General features: G+C 38.3%; 1 protein-coding gene across 1 annotated transcript in view; it reads left to right on the top strand.

Moving 5' to 3' along the window:
- LOC149847546 (MICOS complex subunit MIC10-like) overlaps nucleotides 1–13,995 on the top strand; it is a 35,030-nt gene extending 21,035 nt beyond the window's left edge. Inside the window, exons 2-4 of the mRNA XM_089998454.1 lie at nucleotides 9,263–9,358; nucleotides 12,496–12,647; nucleotides 13,710–13,995. Of these exons, the coding sequence (XP_089854580.1) occupies nucleotides 9,263–9,358; nucleotides 12,496–12,647; nucleotides 13,710–13,733 (272 nt within the window). The 3' untranslated portion in view covers nucleotides 13,734–13,995. The remainder of the gene's footprint in view (nucleotides 1–9,262; nucleotides 9,359–12,495; nucleotides 12,648–13,709) is intronic.
- Nucleotides 13,996–18,344: the final 4,349 nt, after the last annotated feature.

The raw sequence follows: 18,344 nt of genomic DNA on the forward strand, positions 1-18,344 counted from the left end.
TTCTAAATTCTTAGTTTTACGCAACCTTTGATGTGAAATCAATAAGTACCTCGTATCATTGTCAAAATTACTAAAACACCTTTAGACTTAACTATTAAACTCTAACTTCATTCTTTCAGAGTTTGTCCTCACATCCCTTACTAATAGATTCTACTCAAGCAGTAGAATCCACGGATTCAAGAATCACATGAATCTGACTTCGGGGCACTTAGTTATGCCTTGTATACTTTGTAGGCATATCAAAGGCAAAATGGTCTTTTTGCTTTTCAACCATTAACAATGACCTCTATGTCATCTTTACCTCATGTTACTTTAAGATGCACATCCATAATAAAAATTGGACCACTTAAAGTCCTCAACTCAACTCTGATTTGGATCCTGGATTCGGTATTCTCGATCCAAACCCGCTTGAAATAGTTTGTCTGGATCTAAATTGGGTCATCTTATCAGGTCCGACTTGAGTTTTGGGTCCAAACTGGGATCCAAACCTGAATCCAATTTGTAATGAAAAAATCGAGTTTTCGCTACTTCGATTTTTTCACCGCACCCGATTAATCAATCACACACATATCTTTATATACCCTACGCGTCCGATTTGTCTCGGTCTAGACTGAGTCGGTCTGACCCATATTGGGTCCGCCTTTGGTCTGGGCCGAATCGGTCCATCATTACAAACCCGACTCGGTCTGCTAACTAATTCAGACCCGACTCGATCCGAATAGATTGAGACGGTCTATCACAACACACATATCCTCACTCGTTTTTTTTTTTTTCGTTTGGCTTGGTCTGGACACACCCAGACTGAGTCCCTCTGGTCTGCGCTCAGTCTGGGTCACGTCCAGCTTGATGACCGACTCGGCCTGCAGAAAATGCAGACCGAGCCTGTCATCTCGGCGTGAAATAGTTTCGGCAACTCCTACCGTTGCCGGATTGTTGCAGCTTCCTACAAGCAGGGCAGCACCGTTGGCACTCGCCGGTGGCTGCCGATCCAACGGTGGTAGCAGGGGAACCCCCCCCCCCCTCCCTTTTTTTTTTCTGTGTTTGCAACCGACGAGGGCATTGGCCGGACCTCCTGCCTCCTCGCGGCAGGCGGTCCATCCCTCCCCATTTTCCGTCACCGACGGGTGGCAGTAGCAGAGGGAAAACCCCCTCTGCTAACCCCCTCCCCCCCCTTTATAGAGCCAGACAGGGACAAGGTTTTCCCTGTCCCTGCATCTCTGCAACTCGCCGGCAACCTCTCGGTTGCGGGCGACCTCTGCTCTGAACATCAAAAGAGAGAGAAAAACTTACCTGGTGGCCGACGACCAGCGGAGCTCCTCTTCTCCCGCTTTCTCTCTTCACGCTCCCTCTTTACTCCTTCGATGGTCGAGTAAGGAAAGGGGAGGAGCCCCTCCATGGCTTTTATATCCATGGGGTCGGTTACCCCCTCCCTTCCGTATTAAATGGGAGCACCCCTCTTCCTCTCCCACGATCTGATTTGTGGGAGAGGAAGGGGCGTCGTTCCCCCCTCCTTCCGTAACCCCCCCACGATGGGGGGTGTGTTACACTTTTCGTCTTGTTTTCTTTTTTCTCCTTCTTTTGAACCATTTTTGTTATTGTTGTGTTGTTTGTGGATCACCCAGTAAAACAATGTTGCTATGTTTTCTAATTTTTCTTCATGATTCTTGTGTACGGGATCTTTGTTGAATTTGTTATATCCGTTATAAATTGGTTGTTATTGGTGGGTGAGTTTAATGGATATACGGTGTGAGAATCAACTTTTATATTTTGGATGATGGTTCTATCTTCTGTGTCAGTTTTGCTAGGACTGACTGTATGGTAGTACTCAACTGTGGATTAAATGTATTGAGAGATTCAATTGCTAATTCTACTTCGTGCTTTGAAGATGCTATAGAAGTATAATTCATCGATTCTGGACATGCAGTCAGGAGAGATGGTCTGATATTTTGATGTGGCTTTTTTATGGCTATATCGTCACTTTGGCGATCTTTTTTCTTCTTAGTTCACTCTTGCAGGCAGTGAGATGTTCTCCTTTTTGTCCATGAAGGACGGGTAAACCACCCTCGGGATCAGAGACCTGTTAAAATACATGTAATTCATATATATATATATATATGTTTATATATACATATATATGTAATTGTCTAAAATACCCGATAGGGGTATTTTAGTCATTTCACAAGTACCCGATAGGGGTACTTGTTATTCTTCTTTTATTTTTCCTTTTATTTTTTGTAATTTATATTTTTTGTTTTTTGCTCACACAAAAGGGGCCCCACGATGGAGCCCCCAACGGTCACATTTGTGACCGTTGGGGGCTCCCAACGACTACATGGGGAGCCCCTAGGTGGCTCTCCTTTTAAGGCCTTATGGCCATCCCCCCTCTCCTTCATTTGTGTATATATAGGGGTGAACCCCTCTTGTATTCTTCACTCTTGAGAGCTCTCTCTCTTTTTCAATAAGAGACATTTATATTTTTATGTTGTGTTGTCTCTTGTGGGTTTGGGTGTTAGCCCTTTTGTTTGTTCATTTGTGAATGTTGTAAGTGCTTAATGCACTCTTAGTTTTTCCGCATATTTCATTACATGGTATCAAAGCCTTGTGTATGCTCTTCTTCTTAATATAGCTAGTTGAGTAGTTATATTATTGGTTTTTGTATCTCTCTTCGTTTGTTCTCTTGTGAGTGATTAAATGGAAGGGGAACAAAAGATTGATCTCTCCTTCAAGCTCAATGGCTCCAACTACATAATGTGGGCCGCCGCCATGGAGAACAACCTCAAAGGTAAAAAACTTTGGGGATATGTTATGGGCACCATTCCGGAACCACAACTCCAACTCACTAAGATGGATGGTGATCAAGAGAAAGCTCTTGAAGGAAATGCTCGCATGAAGGCCATTGAAGATCACCAATCTAAAGTGGAAGATTGGGAAAGTAAGCATGCGAAGATTCTTGCTTGGTTCATGAACAATGTGGAGCTCAAAATTTGCGCCAACATTGCTAAGTTTCGGATGGCTAATGAAGCATGGTTCTTTATGAAAGGTATGTTTACTCAAAAAGACCTTGCTCTTCAATTCTTTCTTCAAGAAAAAATCTAAACTATCAAGCAAGGAGAAATGAGTGTAAGAGACTACTATAGCACTCTTGGACCCTTATGGGATAAGTTATCTTTACTAGAACCAAAGTGGGTTTCTAGTGTGGATGTGGAACTAAGAAGAGAACAAATGGAAAAAGAACACTTTTTCCAATTTCTACACGGGCTTAGGCCCGAATATGAACAAGTTAGATCTTCCCTTCTTCATAGATCTAAGCCTCTTTCCTTGGAAGATGCCATAGCCGAAATATGTCAAGAAGAAACTCGTCTTGGCATGATTAAAGGAGGAGATGATGTTTTGGCCGTATCTAAACCCGGCAATCATGTAAAAACCTATAAGCCTCCACACTTTGGAAGGCAAAATAATTATAATGGCAACTATAGAAAAGCCATTTGCCATCATTGCCAAGAACCGGGTCACATAAGACCTAATTGCCTTAAGTTGAATGAAGCACCTAAAAACAAGGTTGCCTCCGTTGAAGAAGCTACTCAAAAGAAGGAGGAAACTATCAAAGGGAAGAAGTCTTTTTCTCTTGCTCAACTATCGGAAGCACTACAAACTCTACTCAAGATTCCATCAACCTCAGGTGCCGCCATAGCTTCTTCCTCTCCTCCAGGTATGTCTTCTTGGATCCTTGATTCTGGAGCTTCCTTTCATATGACTCCTCTTGAAAATGAGCTTTTCGATTTGTGTAATAACTCTAAAAACTCTATGTTTCAACCGCCGATGGTACATCTTTACAAGTAAAAAGTTTTGGAACCTTAAATTTTTCTAAAGATTTCTTTGTGCCAAACGTGAGAGTGGTACCTCAACTTAATTTAAATCTCCTCTCTGTTGCTCAAATATGTGATCATGGATGTGAAATCTCCTTTTAACTACGGATTGCTCTATACAGGATCTCCGGTCCGGGAAGCAGATTGGGCAAGGCCATAGGAGGGGAGATCTCTATTACATGAGCAACTTGAAACTTCCCACCAACTCTTTTTGTAACCATGTCCAAGATAAAAATATTGAAATTTGGCATCAAAGACTTGGACATCCAAGTTTCTAAAAAATGTACTCCTTTCCATTTGGAAAGAAATTTTGTAATGAGAAACATTTTGTTTGCAAGAGTTGTATTTTTGGCAAAATGAAATCCACCCCGTTTCCAAATCGAACCTTTGTGTCCAAAAGACCTTTTGAGTTAGTCCATTCCGACGTTTGGGGTCCTTCCCCGGTCATGTCTAAAGTAGGATACTCCTATTACGTTACTTTCATTGATGACTACACTAGATATGTGTGGATCTACTTTCTCAATTTAAAATTCGAAGTCTTTGACTTCTTCAAAAAATTTCATATGATAGTCAAAAATCAATTTTCAAGTAATATCTCTACTCTTAGATCCGATTCAGGTGGAAAATATCTATCAAATGAATTTCAAAATTATTTAGAAATAAATGGAATTTGTCATTAAAGATCGTGTCCTAGGACTCCTCAACAAAATGGTTTAGCCGAAAGAAAGCATAGACGCATCATGGAAACCACTAGGACACTCCTTATTTCCAAAGAAATTCCAAAGAGTTTTTGGGCCGAAGCGGCCTTAACCTCAACTTACTTGATAAATAGAATGATATCTTCATCCTTACAAAATACATCTCCATATGAAAAACTATTTGAAAGAACACTCGATTTCAATAGATTAAGAATTTTCGGGTGTAAATGCTTTGTCCTTACTCATAAAAGAGACAAATTATCTCCTAAAGCTATTGAATGTGTTTTCTTAGGATATGGAGAAAATCAAAAGGGTTTTAGATGTTTTGACTTGAAAAATAACAAACTCTATGTATCCAAAGATGTAACCTTTCTGGAAAATGAAAATGGTTTTATGAAAACTAAAGATATTGACGAAAGTGAATATGCTTTCTTATTTGATCTTCTTTCCCAAGAAGATGAGACTCCTCAAGAAGAGGAAATCTCTAATGAGTCGTTGAATGACCTAGAGGATGTTCCTCTTGACAATATTGAAGATGAAAGTGATAGACCAATCCAAACCTATGTTAGGCGTGGTCAACAAGCTCAAATGATCGCCTTAGAAAAATACTCTCAAGGGTCCAACATAGAAGAAACTTCTTTAAGGAGATCCGGCCGAATCTCCAATCCTCCTAATAGGTTTGTTTCCTATGAGTCCCTAACTCCAAGATATAGAGCATGTCTAATTGCATTACACTCATTTCATGAACCTTCACATTATAATGAAGCAAAAAACATTCCCCAATGGGTTGAAGCCATGGACTTAGAACTTAGTGCCCTTGAAAAGGCAAAAACTTGGGAAATAACTTCATTACCCACTGGAAAGAGATCGATTGGATGTAGATGGGTCTTCAAAATTAAAACTAAAAGTGATGGTTCATTAGAATGCTATAAAGCCCGATTAGTAACAAAAGGATATGCTCAGGAATACGGTATAGATTATGAAGAAACTTTTGCACCCGTAGCTAGGATGATCAGTGTTAGGACTCTTATCGCCGTGGCATCAGTCAAAAAATGACCTATCTATCAACTAGATGTTAAGAATGTTTTCCTAAATGGCAAATTAAATGAAGAAGTTTATATGGATCCTCCACCAGGAGTGTGTATTGGTAAAGATAAAATTCTCAAACTTAAGAAAGCATTATATGGTTTAAAACAAGCCCCAAAGGCTTGGCATGATAGATTTAGTAATGTAATGATAAGTTTGAATTTTCGTTCATGTTATACTGACACTGCTTTGTTTGTGAAAAGTGCAGGGTCTTCAGTAGTTATTTTACTACTTTATGTTGATGATATGATCATCACTGGAAGTGATGAGCAAGGCATTAATGATATTAAGAAGGTTTTGAAAGAAAATTTTGACATGTCTGACCTTGGTTTCTTAAGATATTTTTTAGGGATTGAAGTAGCGTACTCTCCTCGAGGGTACATTCTCTCTCAGATGAAACTTGCTGCTGACATCTGTTCCAAATCTGGTATCTCCGATGATAAGAAAACAGAAACCCCAGAAGTCATCAATGCAAAATTAAGGTTGGAAGATGGAACACCTCTCGAGGATCCTACTCCCTATCGGCAACTTGTTGGGTCTCTAACCTACTTATCCATCACTCGGCCAGACATAGCTCATGCCGTCCACTCTGTCAGTCAGTTTCAACATGCTCCTACAACCGTGCACATGAGTGCAGTCTTAAGGATCGTCAGATATATCAAAAATACCATAACTAAGGGAGTTTTTCTTTCCTCTGCCTCGTCACTTGATTTAATTGCTTATACTGATGCTGATTGGGGAGGAAATCCCAATGACCGGATCTCAACTACGGGATTTTGTGTTTTCTTAGGTGACTCTATAATTTCTTGGAGATGCAAGAAGCAACACAAAGTATCCTTGTCCTCAACGGAAGTGGAATATCGTGCTATGGCCACTACATTCATGGAACTTGTGTGGCTAAGAAGTCTCCTCAGTGATATGGGCATTGTCATCTCCACTCCTTCGAAGATGTGTTGTGACAACAAAAGCGCAATCTATATTGCAAGCAATCACACCTTCCATGAGCGTATTAAGCATATTGAGATGGATTGCCTTCCATGAGCGTACTAAGCATATTGAGATGGACTGCCATTACGTACGTGGTGAATACCTAAGAGGAACCATAGCACTACCTTACGTCACATCTGAGTACCAGTTGGCGAACTTCTTCACCAAGGCCCTTGCTGCTCCTCGTTTTTTGTTTCTCCTTAACAAGCTTTCGGTTATATCCCCGTAAAGCTTGAGGGAGGGTGTTAAAATACATGTAATTCATATATATATATGTTTATATATATATATATGTTTATATATATATATGTAATTGTCTAAAATACCCGATAGGGGTATTTTAGTCATTTCACAAGTACCCGATAGGGGTACTTGTTATTCTTCTTTTATTTTCCCTTTTATTTTTTGTAATTTATATTTTTTGTTTTTTGCTCACACAAAAGGGGCCCCACCATGGAGTCGATGGGGCCCCCAACGACTACATGGGGAACCCCTAGGTGGCTCTCCTTTTAAGGCCTTATGGCCATCCCCCCTCTCCTTCATTTGTGTATATATAGGGGTGAACCCCTCTTGTATTCTTCACTCTTGAGAGCTCTCTCTCTTTTTCAATAAGAGACATTTATATTTTTATGTTGTATTGTCTCTTGTAGGTTTGGGTGTTAGCCCTTTTGTTTGTTCATTAGTGAATGTTGTAAGTGCTTAATGCACTCTTAGTTTTTCAGCATATTTCATTACAAGACCTAGGCCATCTAAAGACAGACTCTTCTATTTGGTGGAAAAAGGAGAAGAAATCCATAAGGGCAGTCTAAGGACAGACTCTTCTATTTGATGGAAAAAGGAGAAGAAATCCATGAGGGCAGTCTAAAAACAGACTCTTCTATTTGATGGAAAAAGGAGAAGAAGAAATCCATAAGGGCAGTAAGGAACCCCATGAAGCTCCATTTTTCTCGTTTCATAAGTAGCCCCTGTATGACTGGGATGTGAGGACAGGTTGTTTGACTCATATGAGGTTTTCTGCTCTCATTTCGGTAGCTTGCTTGCTGAGATTAATAAAGAAAGAAGCAAGCAAGAATGTTGGTTCTACTACAGTTTATATAAAATTGCCATCTTCTATTATCAACACACACTACGTGTCTTTCTTACTTTCTGATAGAAAGAGAAATGGGGTGTGGCCAAGCGGTAGGGAAAGTTCGGTGTCAAGGGACATTTCTCTCATAGATCCAGGTCTGCTTCATCAGCTCTTCTTTGCTTAGCTCATGAATGAAAGCTGGATACTGAAAAGAAAAGAGGAAGCAACAAAAAGGGAATGCAAACCTGTGGTATTTCTCTTTCTGTGATATCATATTGGTCATCTCTGATGGAGTTGGAAAATGTATGTCTATGATCTCCTTCTTTATATGGTATTTTCTCCTTTGGTACTCCTTTCTCCCTCCACTTATTTGTGAGAATGCATTTCGTCACTCACTTTGAATTAGATTAGCTTGAAGGAAAAACCTTGTGTCACATTTATAGGTAGGGGTGGGCATCGGGCCGGCCCGGTCAATGGCCCGGCCCATTTACTAACGGGCCGGGTTTTGGCTCAGTTCTTAACGGGCTCGGGTTTGAAGAGAAGCCCAGGGCCTGGCTCGTTGCTGGGTCTGGCCCGGCCCGACCTGGCCCAATCTTAAAATGCATAAATGCTTGACTGAAATCATGGATTAATGAGAGTATAGCAAGTTCCCATGCAACTAATTCCTAATTAGTGCAACTAATTAGAGGTAAATAGTAATAGTTAACAAATAGCAAGCTCACATAGGTAAATAATAATAATTATCCAAGTTACTATGTAATAGTTAATTGATTTTTTTTATATTATTAAAAAAATTAATAAATAACTCAGGCCCATTGAGCTTGCCCGGTAGCCGACGTATATAATGGGCCGGGTTTTGGCCCGGTACCTAACCGGCCCAGGCCTAAAATCATGGCCCAAACCCGGCCCATGGCGGGCCGGGTCGGCTTGGCCCATTGGGCTGCTGGGCCGGTTGCCCACCCCTATTTATAGGACATTTTGGCATATCTTATCCTTCCTGTAACCAATTTTCAAGATCTGATAAATCTGCATCTATCTTATTTGATACTTTTCTAGTAAGTCTTTATTTATATATCCTTGTGAATAATTTTCCCCTTGAAGAACCAGAAAAAAGGAAAATTATTATGAATTATGGTGATTATATGTTGGGTCACTGTTCACCAGAAGCCATCAAAGTTTTATGCATGGTTTTTGTTTTGTGTGGTGAGAGCTGGGCCCTGGCTGTTCTTTGCATCCAACGGATGCATCAATCCTATTGTTATATTGATATTCTTGGATATGCCATGTAAAAATGTCTTCTAGATACATTCGGCATGATGTGGTGAAATTTATTATAAATTCGGCATGATACATTCGGTAAACTCGTTTTCAATTTATTATGGTTGAAAGTTGCCAGCATGATGTGGTGCATCATCACTCAAGTTGTTGAACATATCGATTATTTTTGGAACAAATCCAGTTAATGTTTCATCCATGCCACTGCTTCTTTTTGCTTTAATTTCTTCAACTACAATAAATTCTTCATTCTTGGCCTTAATGTGTTCTGCATGTTGCAGTTTTTCCCCCCTTTCCTCCCATCAAGTTGAATAAGTTGAAAGACAATGTAATGATGCTACACTCACAACCCTCGTGCATTTTTATAGCTAATAAAGGTGCAATGTTTAACTTGGCCATGATATTATTTATTTGGATCTTATAAGGCTACACATAGATATACCATAAAAATTGAACACAAAGGGCACATTTTGTTTGCCAAATATAACCCTGAACTGCATAAGGTGATACACATTTATATTGAGGTAGTTGGCTGATGTGAATGATTCTGAGAAAAACTTGACCATAGGTATGTCAGACATTATTGGTGTGGTATTTGAGCCTATGTTAACATGATACTGTATCATTTTGCAAGTCTATTTTGAAGAGAAGCATGCAAGCATTAGGCTTGTTGCTATGTTCACTTAGCCTTTAGGTGGTATATGAATGTGTAGTATGGATATGATCTCCATCACTATGAAAAGAAGCAAAAGAAGTGTTATGCAAATTATCCTTTGAACTTTTTGATTTGTAGGAGTGCATTAATGCAGGCCTGTCAAGCATATTTGTTTACAAGGATTACACGGCTGTGATGTAGAAGAAACAAAATTGAATCTATTGGTCACAGTAAATCAGCTAAAATAGTTCTGCGGATATGCTTTTATAGATTGAGAATTGTAGTCAGCTACATGTTTTCAACTAACACAGATAAATTTTCCTAAAACAAGCATACATGAAAATTAAAATACTTTTATCGTTATCCTACAGATGAATTAAACCATTGTACACTTAAAGAATGAGGGTTTGCCAAGTGGAAAAAAGCTATTGCTTAATGGAAAGAAATTGTGCAGTGGAAAGTTTACTAGGATAAGCATTGACCTATGTCACAGGGACTCAGCCAACTGGGTGCCGCACCCGCGTCGACGCAATGCGGGTGCGGCACCCGGTGCGGTCAACCTGACCCTGGGTGCGTTGACCGCACCCAGGGTCATTTATGTCCAACTTGTGGACTATATATATATATATATATATATATATATATATATATATATATATATATATATATATATATATATATATATATATATATATATATATATATGCCGCACCCCCGCACCCAAGTTGTTTGTAGGGGGCCAGGCACATTCAGATTGCAGTTGTAGATTGGGAAGAGTGTGGGACATGTCTTTCGGGTTCTATTTGATGGAAGGGGGTTCAGGGCTGGAGGAACCTGTTGGGGGTACTGCCCAGTTTTTATCTTGTAGAAGCAGAGGATAATGTCACCAGAACTGCACAAAGTCAATTTTTTTCTTTATTAGATTAGGTTACAATTCCCTGTTGAGACCTTCAATTGATTGTCTTCAAAAGGTCCCTTTGGGTTGCCCGTTGCCTAATCTTCAAGAGCAGTTTTCTTCATGTGGTTGGTCTTTATTAAGAAGGTTTTGATGCAAGACCAATTAAAATTCAAAGTTATCTTATTAGATAGCTGCTGCCCATTATACAGGATTGCTGAAGAATAGCCATTACATTATTCTTGTTCCACTCGTTCATTAGTTACATTTCACCTAGCTTGGAACAATCTCTGCTTGAGTTTGAGAGAAGTACAATTTGTTGGTCCGATAATATTGACATCTGGGATAAAGCATGGTGGTAAAAAATGTTAACTATATGGAAATGGTGGCTATCTGTGGATTGGTGGTCTGCTTGGCTGGAAAGAATTGGGTGATTTTTTAAAGGAACAACATCAACATTGATGAATCTACGCTTTGAGATCCAAAATGACTGTTTGTGAATCATGGATGACTATGGAGTTGAGTTGGATAAGTGTACTTAGAAAAGGCCCTGATTCTTGTTAGAGTTTGCTGGGTGACAGGTCATCACCTCGTTACTTATACCTGTATTCTTATGATCTTATCTCCTTTTGTTCTTAATTGGTTTCACTCTTTAGAATATTCTTTTGTTCTTAATTACAGTTACTTTCTCTCAGGAGAAAATTTAAGAGCCATTCTTGTTTTTTTTATAATGAAAGTATCATGGTATTTTTAGATGTACCAAGACAACAACATTCTCATTATTTGAATTTCTACCATGTTGATTGTAACAAGAAAACTGCATCTGTGCAGTAAGAATTTCATCAATCATTCTTTTATGAATCATCCCACATAGTTTCTAGTTTGTTGCTGGTCTCAGCAAGAAGCCTTCCCTTGCAAACCCTTGCTAAGGGAAAGACCTTGCTGGTGTCTTGGTAAGCATCTAAAAAGTTGAAGAAGTTGAAGCTCATTAAGGTTTTCTGATGGTGGCATATATGCGCTAATCTAATTGGATACGATTTCCATGTTTTTTCCTGTTTCAAGTGAAGTCACCTTCATATCCTTGTTTTGATTCAAGTTTGCTTGCTAAGAAAAGTCTAACCTCGTATTTTCCAAAATGCCAAAAGAATTCGAGGACAAGTGTTTGTGATTTCTTGGAAACCTGAGGACCACATGATTGCTCATCCACTTGTAAGCAGTGTAGAAATGAATCCATGGAACACATTATTTAATCTGTGAAGTAAGATCAGATCAAAATAAAGAAAATGCCAAAATTAAGCAGGTGTGGGTGTGCATGAAGTTCATGGCTAGCGTTTTCTATATCAAAAGAAAATGCAAAATATGTAAGCAAGCGTTAGCAGCTTGGTCATCCTTTTTTGTTGGGAAACATGGTCCTGAAATTTACTTGGTTTGGAAATGCTTGTCACCATATACTAATTGTTTTCCCTGAAAATATTGTGGTGCTTATCTTTTTTTTTTTATTACAAATTCTTTTTCTTAATATTTGAAATTTAAATTTTTTTGTTATTCTTATTTTTATAAATTTTCTTTGTCCCTAGAAAGAAACACCTATTCCACAAGAGAAACCCTTTCTGATCTTAAGAGATTTTCCATATAACGATGTAAGATGCTCACCAGAATGCTATCAATGTGCAGTTCACCTGTCTAGCTTAGAGGGCCATTATCAGCTCCAACATTTTCATATTTGATACGCACAAGATTTCATGTGTCTTGAAAACCAATCTAAGCTATTAAAAATTCCCTGATCAATCAAAGTGACAGTCAAATTTTCTGTTGATAATTTGCTGCCAATCGTCTTTCTATTTCATGTTTTTCTGCTTAAAAGGATGTATGCCATATTATGATCAGTTTTATGAATGTTTTTCCATCCAAAATCAGCACGTTTATCTTGATTATATATATTTTTATTTTCCAATATAATGCAGGGGCCCCTGTGTCACGATGGGCATCTGTAGCTTTTGCCACTGGTGTGGGTATTGGAACAGCATATACCGAGTGTTCTTACAAGTTTGATGGTTGTCCAAAGTTTCCTATTCCATCAAAAAGCCCTGCCGCATCTGCTGCAGCATCTTCACCTGTAAGTCATTTAGTGTTTTACATTGTCTCTGGGCAACTCCATCTTATAGCTTTTGCAGAATCTTCTCTAGTAAGTCATTTAGTGTTTTACATGTCTGCAAGCTGCTCCATGTTGTAGCTGTTGAGAACACTAACTCTAGTTGGATTATCTCTTCATTTTCCCCATATTTCATGCTTTTGTAGACTAATATTTAGATTGGTAACGGTCTATATGATACTACAAAACATGATCTTTTTGCCTATTGCAGTTAGTACCATTCTTATTATGGAAACTATATTTGGTTGAAGATCATCAGAGAGAACTTCACTTGGTCTGCACGTTTTGATCACTTCACTTGGTCTGCATGTTTTGATCATGTAATAGCAAGGTTGTACGGTTCATATTGTTACACATTGTAATTGCCAAAAATTAGAATTTTGTATCGCAAGATGCAAACTTATAAATTAAAAAAAAATCCAATAATTTCATCGTGCAAGAAATAAGGCTACTAACTACAGAATAAACTATAAAGTCAAAAGACTCGATGCATCACATAACAAACAATAGTTATCTATATAGAACATCAAACACTCGAATATCTAGACTTTACGATTGTTTGTCATTATTGATTGTTAGTGGCCTCCTATGTTGGGTCTGCCATATCCATTACTCTAGATTAAAGACCACATCATGCCATATGGTTGAATCTGGAACTAGTTAAGGCCTTTTCCCATGATAAAAGTGTACCATCTTACTTTGTTGCCAATTTAACCTTTCAACTCTCGGAAAAAAAAACTCTCGGAAAATTATAAAAAAAGAATAAAGCGAAGCCAAAGGTTGATAAGAGATCTTTGAAATGCATAAATAGTAATCAGCTTCAATAATATGTTGAATAAATAAAACTGGCCAAGATCTCTTTGCAAGTAACATGGGTACTGCCAAAAAGTATCCATGTTACTTGCAAAGATATAAATAGGTTGAATATACAGACTTGCAAGAGTTCTAGTTTGATAATATGTTTTCTTTTGATTAGATGAGGATTGCGCTCTTTTTGATTAATATCACTTATATCGGTCTTTCCAGGCTGAGCATGGACAAGAAGATTAAAAGCTGGCTGCTGCTGGATTATCAGTATTGTCTGAAAATTTACTAGCGATTTGTCAAAGTAGCTGAGAATTTTTTTTTTGGTTCTCATTGACGCTTGAGAAATGTAGAACTCTTTTTTTTTCTCTTCAACAGACGACATTTTTGAGGAATGAATAGTTGAATACTGCACCAGGTTTGCAGTTTTCTGTTGTGGATTTGCAAAATAAATAGAGGTTATGAATATAACATGGATTCCTTATTTTGGAGTCGAGGGTACCCTTTACCACTTGTCTTAGTTCCCTTTCTTTCAGATAATATATCTCAAAGACACGGACAGGTCGTGTCGTCCAATTTCTAAATACTTTACATGAAACTGTGGTATTTTTTCATTTTTTTCCGACAGGTGAAACTGTAGTATTTTATATAAATGCATATAACCAATGTTGTCAATATTGGTTTCGAACTTTGGAGAATCAGCAGATTCGGACCCAAACCGAATCGTCACTTTTACTTCTTTTATTTGAAAATTCATTAAAAAATTAAAATAAGGGCTGATTCAACCCGAATTAGGATGATTCTGAATTGGCCGATCCTATAAGGGGGTGGGGGGCTTATATAATCGATTTTGGGCCGACTCGATGCATATCGGGTGAATCAGGCCGATTTGTGTTGATACTGACAACATTGCATACAACTAGGGGTGTGTCAACAGGTTGAGTTTGGTTCGGACACCCAAACCTGATTTGAGATGATGATATCAGGTCCGGACTCTGGTCTAATCTGACCCACCATTAAAAAAACCATACCTGGATCCCTTAAGGATTACATGAATCAGACGTGGACCATACCTGGTAATTATCATTTTTCATTGAAAAATGATGAATCTTATTTGGAACTCGGATCGGGCCTGGGTCTAGTATGCAATTTTACAAACCATATCCAGGATCCATATGTTAGTCAGACCCTTCAGGTCTGACCCGAATTCTATCACCAAACTCTGACACTATAGGGTTTGATACAGGTCAGGTCTGGGTCAAACTGGACTCATTTTCACCCCTACATACAACCACCAGACATCAATATCCTGAGTAATTGCTAGGTTCCCAATATCCTGGCCGAGTCTCCGACTCTTTTTTTTTACGATGACAAGGAAAACCCTCACCGAGAACCGAGTTGGATCATGTGCAATGGCATTTTACAAGGTAAATGGAATGTAAAGGTCCCAATAGCATGACCATATTATCTTTGTCATAATCATAAGTTAGTGATACATAAATTAGTGATATCTTTGTCATAAGGATATTGTAATAGGCATATGTTTTATTCTGTTTCTGTGCATACATAAATTAGTCATAGTTTCAAACTTCAACATAAATGAGTTTGGTGATAGTAGGGGTGCGCCCCACGTTCCCACATAAATGATGAGGGGGTGCATGAATATGTTGAAGAGGCCTTGAATGCTCCATCAAGAAAATGAATGGTACCAAAAACCAGTCAAATAGGATGGTCCCAACGAGCATTTGTATGCCGGCATGTTCACTTCCTAAATGAACAACATTTGTCGCTGAAAAAATGGATGGCTGGAATTCATCCAACACGAAATACGCGGACGATCTTTCATCATTTAAGAAAATATATAGCAAAAGAGAGGGTGGTGTATGCTCTCCCCCGATGATTCACTGAATCCCACGTCTGTGCTTGGGGGGACGAATGAGCGCCACATATTTATGCACATGGGGCTCGTATTCCCGTGTATGTTGACATAACTTTGCATCGGACTCTGGTGTTGTTGCAAAGACTTAATCACCCTTGCTTTTCTTGCCCTGAAATGACGGTTCGAGGAAATGACAAAAATATCCTCCATTCAAAAGTTGGGAAACTACGGTTTGAGAAAAGGACAAAAAAGTCCTCCATCCAGAAAGTTTGATGTTAACTATTTAAGGTGTAGATGTTCGCTATTCATTAAACTCTTGCACCATTTGCTGTAACAATAGCTCCCATTGTCAACGCAAGCTTTGCCTTCGTCTCCAGTCGAGGTTTCCGCCTTGTTTTTTATCTTGTTTTACAACACATTGTCCCCTTCTCGTGCCTGCCTTGTGTTACAAAACATTCTTGTGTCTTCTCTTCATTTTCGTTGTCGTTAGGCATTATGGAAGAAATCAATGATGCACAAACATTCCAACCAGTGCCATTAAGGCGTCGTGAATAACTTTCCATCTCATCATGCTATCGATGAAGAACACATGTCCTCTTGTGTGCCATTAAGGCATTATTTTGTTATTGCAGGTAGATCTTGTTCTTACGATGGTTGAAAACTTATCGATATTTGTAAGACGCTGGGACCTGTTGACAAGAATGCTTGTTTACAAATGCTAGGAAGGGCCTCTACCCCATCAGGTATCCTACATTCACTCATTATATGCATTGTATCTCAAACCGCTGTATTAGTAACATACTACCGATTTGTGAGATATTGTTTTGTTAGTTAATATCGATTGGTTTGCTATTATGCTCAATTTCTTCCGTATCGATTTGTAATTTATTGTGCGATATATTTATCGACCTTTTAGATATTATGATTTTGTATTGTCGATTTGTAAGTTATTATGCTGAACTGCCGTATCGATTTTTAATATATTATTCGATATGTAAGATATTATATGTTTTGTAATATGTATTCATAAGATATTTGTACACAGACTTTGAAAATGTGTGCGTGCAGAAACACATCGTTACACGCATTGCGGTGGCGATTTTCGCATTCAAATCGCTGCTCTGTGAGTGATTTCTATTGAACTCGCTTCACAGCCTCTTGGATCTACTGACAACGTTATCGTCAACACACATGTACGACATTTCATAGCTTTTATTGGCATGGTAAGTGACAACTCGATGCTTAGTATAAGCAAATATCAAACCGCACTTGCTTTTATACTGTTATTCATTAAATCGATTCTTTGACTTGCTAACCCTTATCGGTATCCGTTGTTATATGCATCCTGATTAAATCGTAGTAAACGTATGTGCTTGCTAACACAACATGATATACTACTTACAAAACATTTCCGTGTCTTCTCTTCTTTTGCGTTGTCGTTAGGGATTATGGAAGAAAGCAATGACGCACAAACATTCCGACCAGTGCCACTAAAGCGCCGTGAGTTGTTACGGCAATGAAGCCATACATGATACTTCAAGTAAAAGGTTTTGATGATGAGCAAGTGGAATCAACTGCATTTCAGCTAAGGCTATGAAGAAATTGAAGAATTCAGTGAAGAATCTTTGAAGACTAGTGTGCAAATGTTTAATTCATTAAAAGTCTTAGATTCTTGTAAGAGCCTTACTTAGAGTGCATATTTAGGTTGCATTTCACCTTAAAAGTCTTTAGAAAAACTTTTCTAAAAAGAACCCTCATGAAAATCTTTTTAGAAAACTCTTTTCTTAAATTTTCATGTTTATTAGTCGACCAATAGACTTACCAGTCGACTAATCCTTTCACGCCATATTTTCTAAAAAGTCATTTTTGTCAAATTAGTCGACCGAAGGTTTTATCAGTCGATTGGACAGAATGTCTGTTTTCTGAAAATTTAGCAGCAGTCGACTAATGCTTTTTATCAGTCGACCTAACAGAATGTTTGTTTTTCAGAAGATTTTAGCAGCAGTCGACTAAAAGGTTTTTTAGTCTACTGATGATATTATCAGTCGACTAACTTTTCTTAAGTCGACTAAGTTTCAAAAGTTCAGATTTTCAAACGGCTCGATTAATAGATCAATCGACCGACGATAACTGTCAGTCTACTAATAACTAACTATTAGTCAACTAACTGATGTTTCAGTCGACTAATTTTGCCGTTTTCCTGAAACTTCAAAAAGACGTGTCTTTTCATTTTTCAAACATTTTGATCGTTCAAAATGGACAGTTTTGATACCCTTTCATACCCTCAACGTATGGAAAACTTTAACTATAAATATGAGTGCATTTTACACTCAAAACAACAAGAATTCAATCAATTTGAATCATTTACTTATTGCTTTTCACTCCTATTCATTCAAGTATTTGTTTTCTCACTCACGTGATATTTTCACTTCAGTTTTTCACTCAAATCACTTTGAGAGATAGTGAATTCGTGAGTAGAGTATTTCAACAACCTCAAAAGCCAATTGCATCTCATTTGCATTCAAAAGGAAGGCTCATAGGTTGTTTTGTAAGTTGTTACTTATTTTCTGTAAAAAGAAAGACTCCTTGGTGTAAAGGAGTTGTTGGCTTTCAGTAGGGTTGTTACTGAAAGTGGGACCAGTTATGGTCTGTGTGATCTTGTAGTTTACAAGGTTGATAGTGAAAATCTCAAACGGGTTTTGCTTGGGGACTGGATGTAGGTCGGGTTAGACCGAACCAGGATAAAATCTTGTGTTCTTTGTGTGTTTGCTTTGAGATTTGCAAAATCATTCAATATTCCACAGACAATTTATAAAAGCACTATTCACCCCTCTCTAGTGCTCGTTGCCTCGATCCTAGTGCACTTGCATTTGGTATCAGAGCACAGGTTTGCTATTACTTTGATTTGACTATCATCTAGCATGACAACTATAACATCTCAGCACAAAGAAGGAAGCTCCTCTGTTCGTCCTCCTCTA

Source organism: Nuphar pumila, chromosome 2 (assembly GCF_984573655.1).
Source record: "Nuphar pumila chromosome 2, dmNupPumi1.hap1.1, whole genome shotgun sequence".
In the NCBI taxonomy this organism is placed as follows: domain Eukaryota; kingdom Viridiplantae; phylum Streptophyta; class Magnoliopsida; order Nymphaeales; family Nymphaeaceae; genus Nuphar; species Nuphar pumila.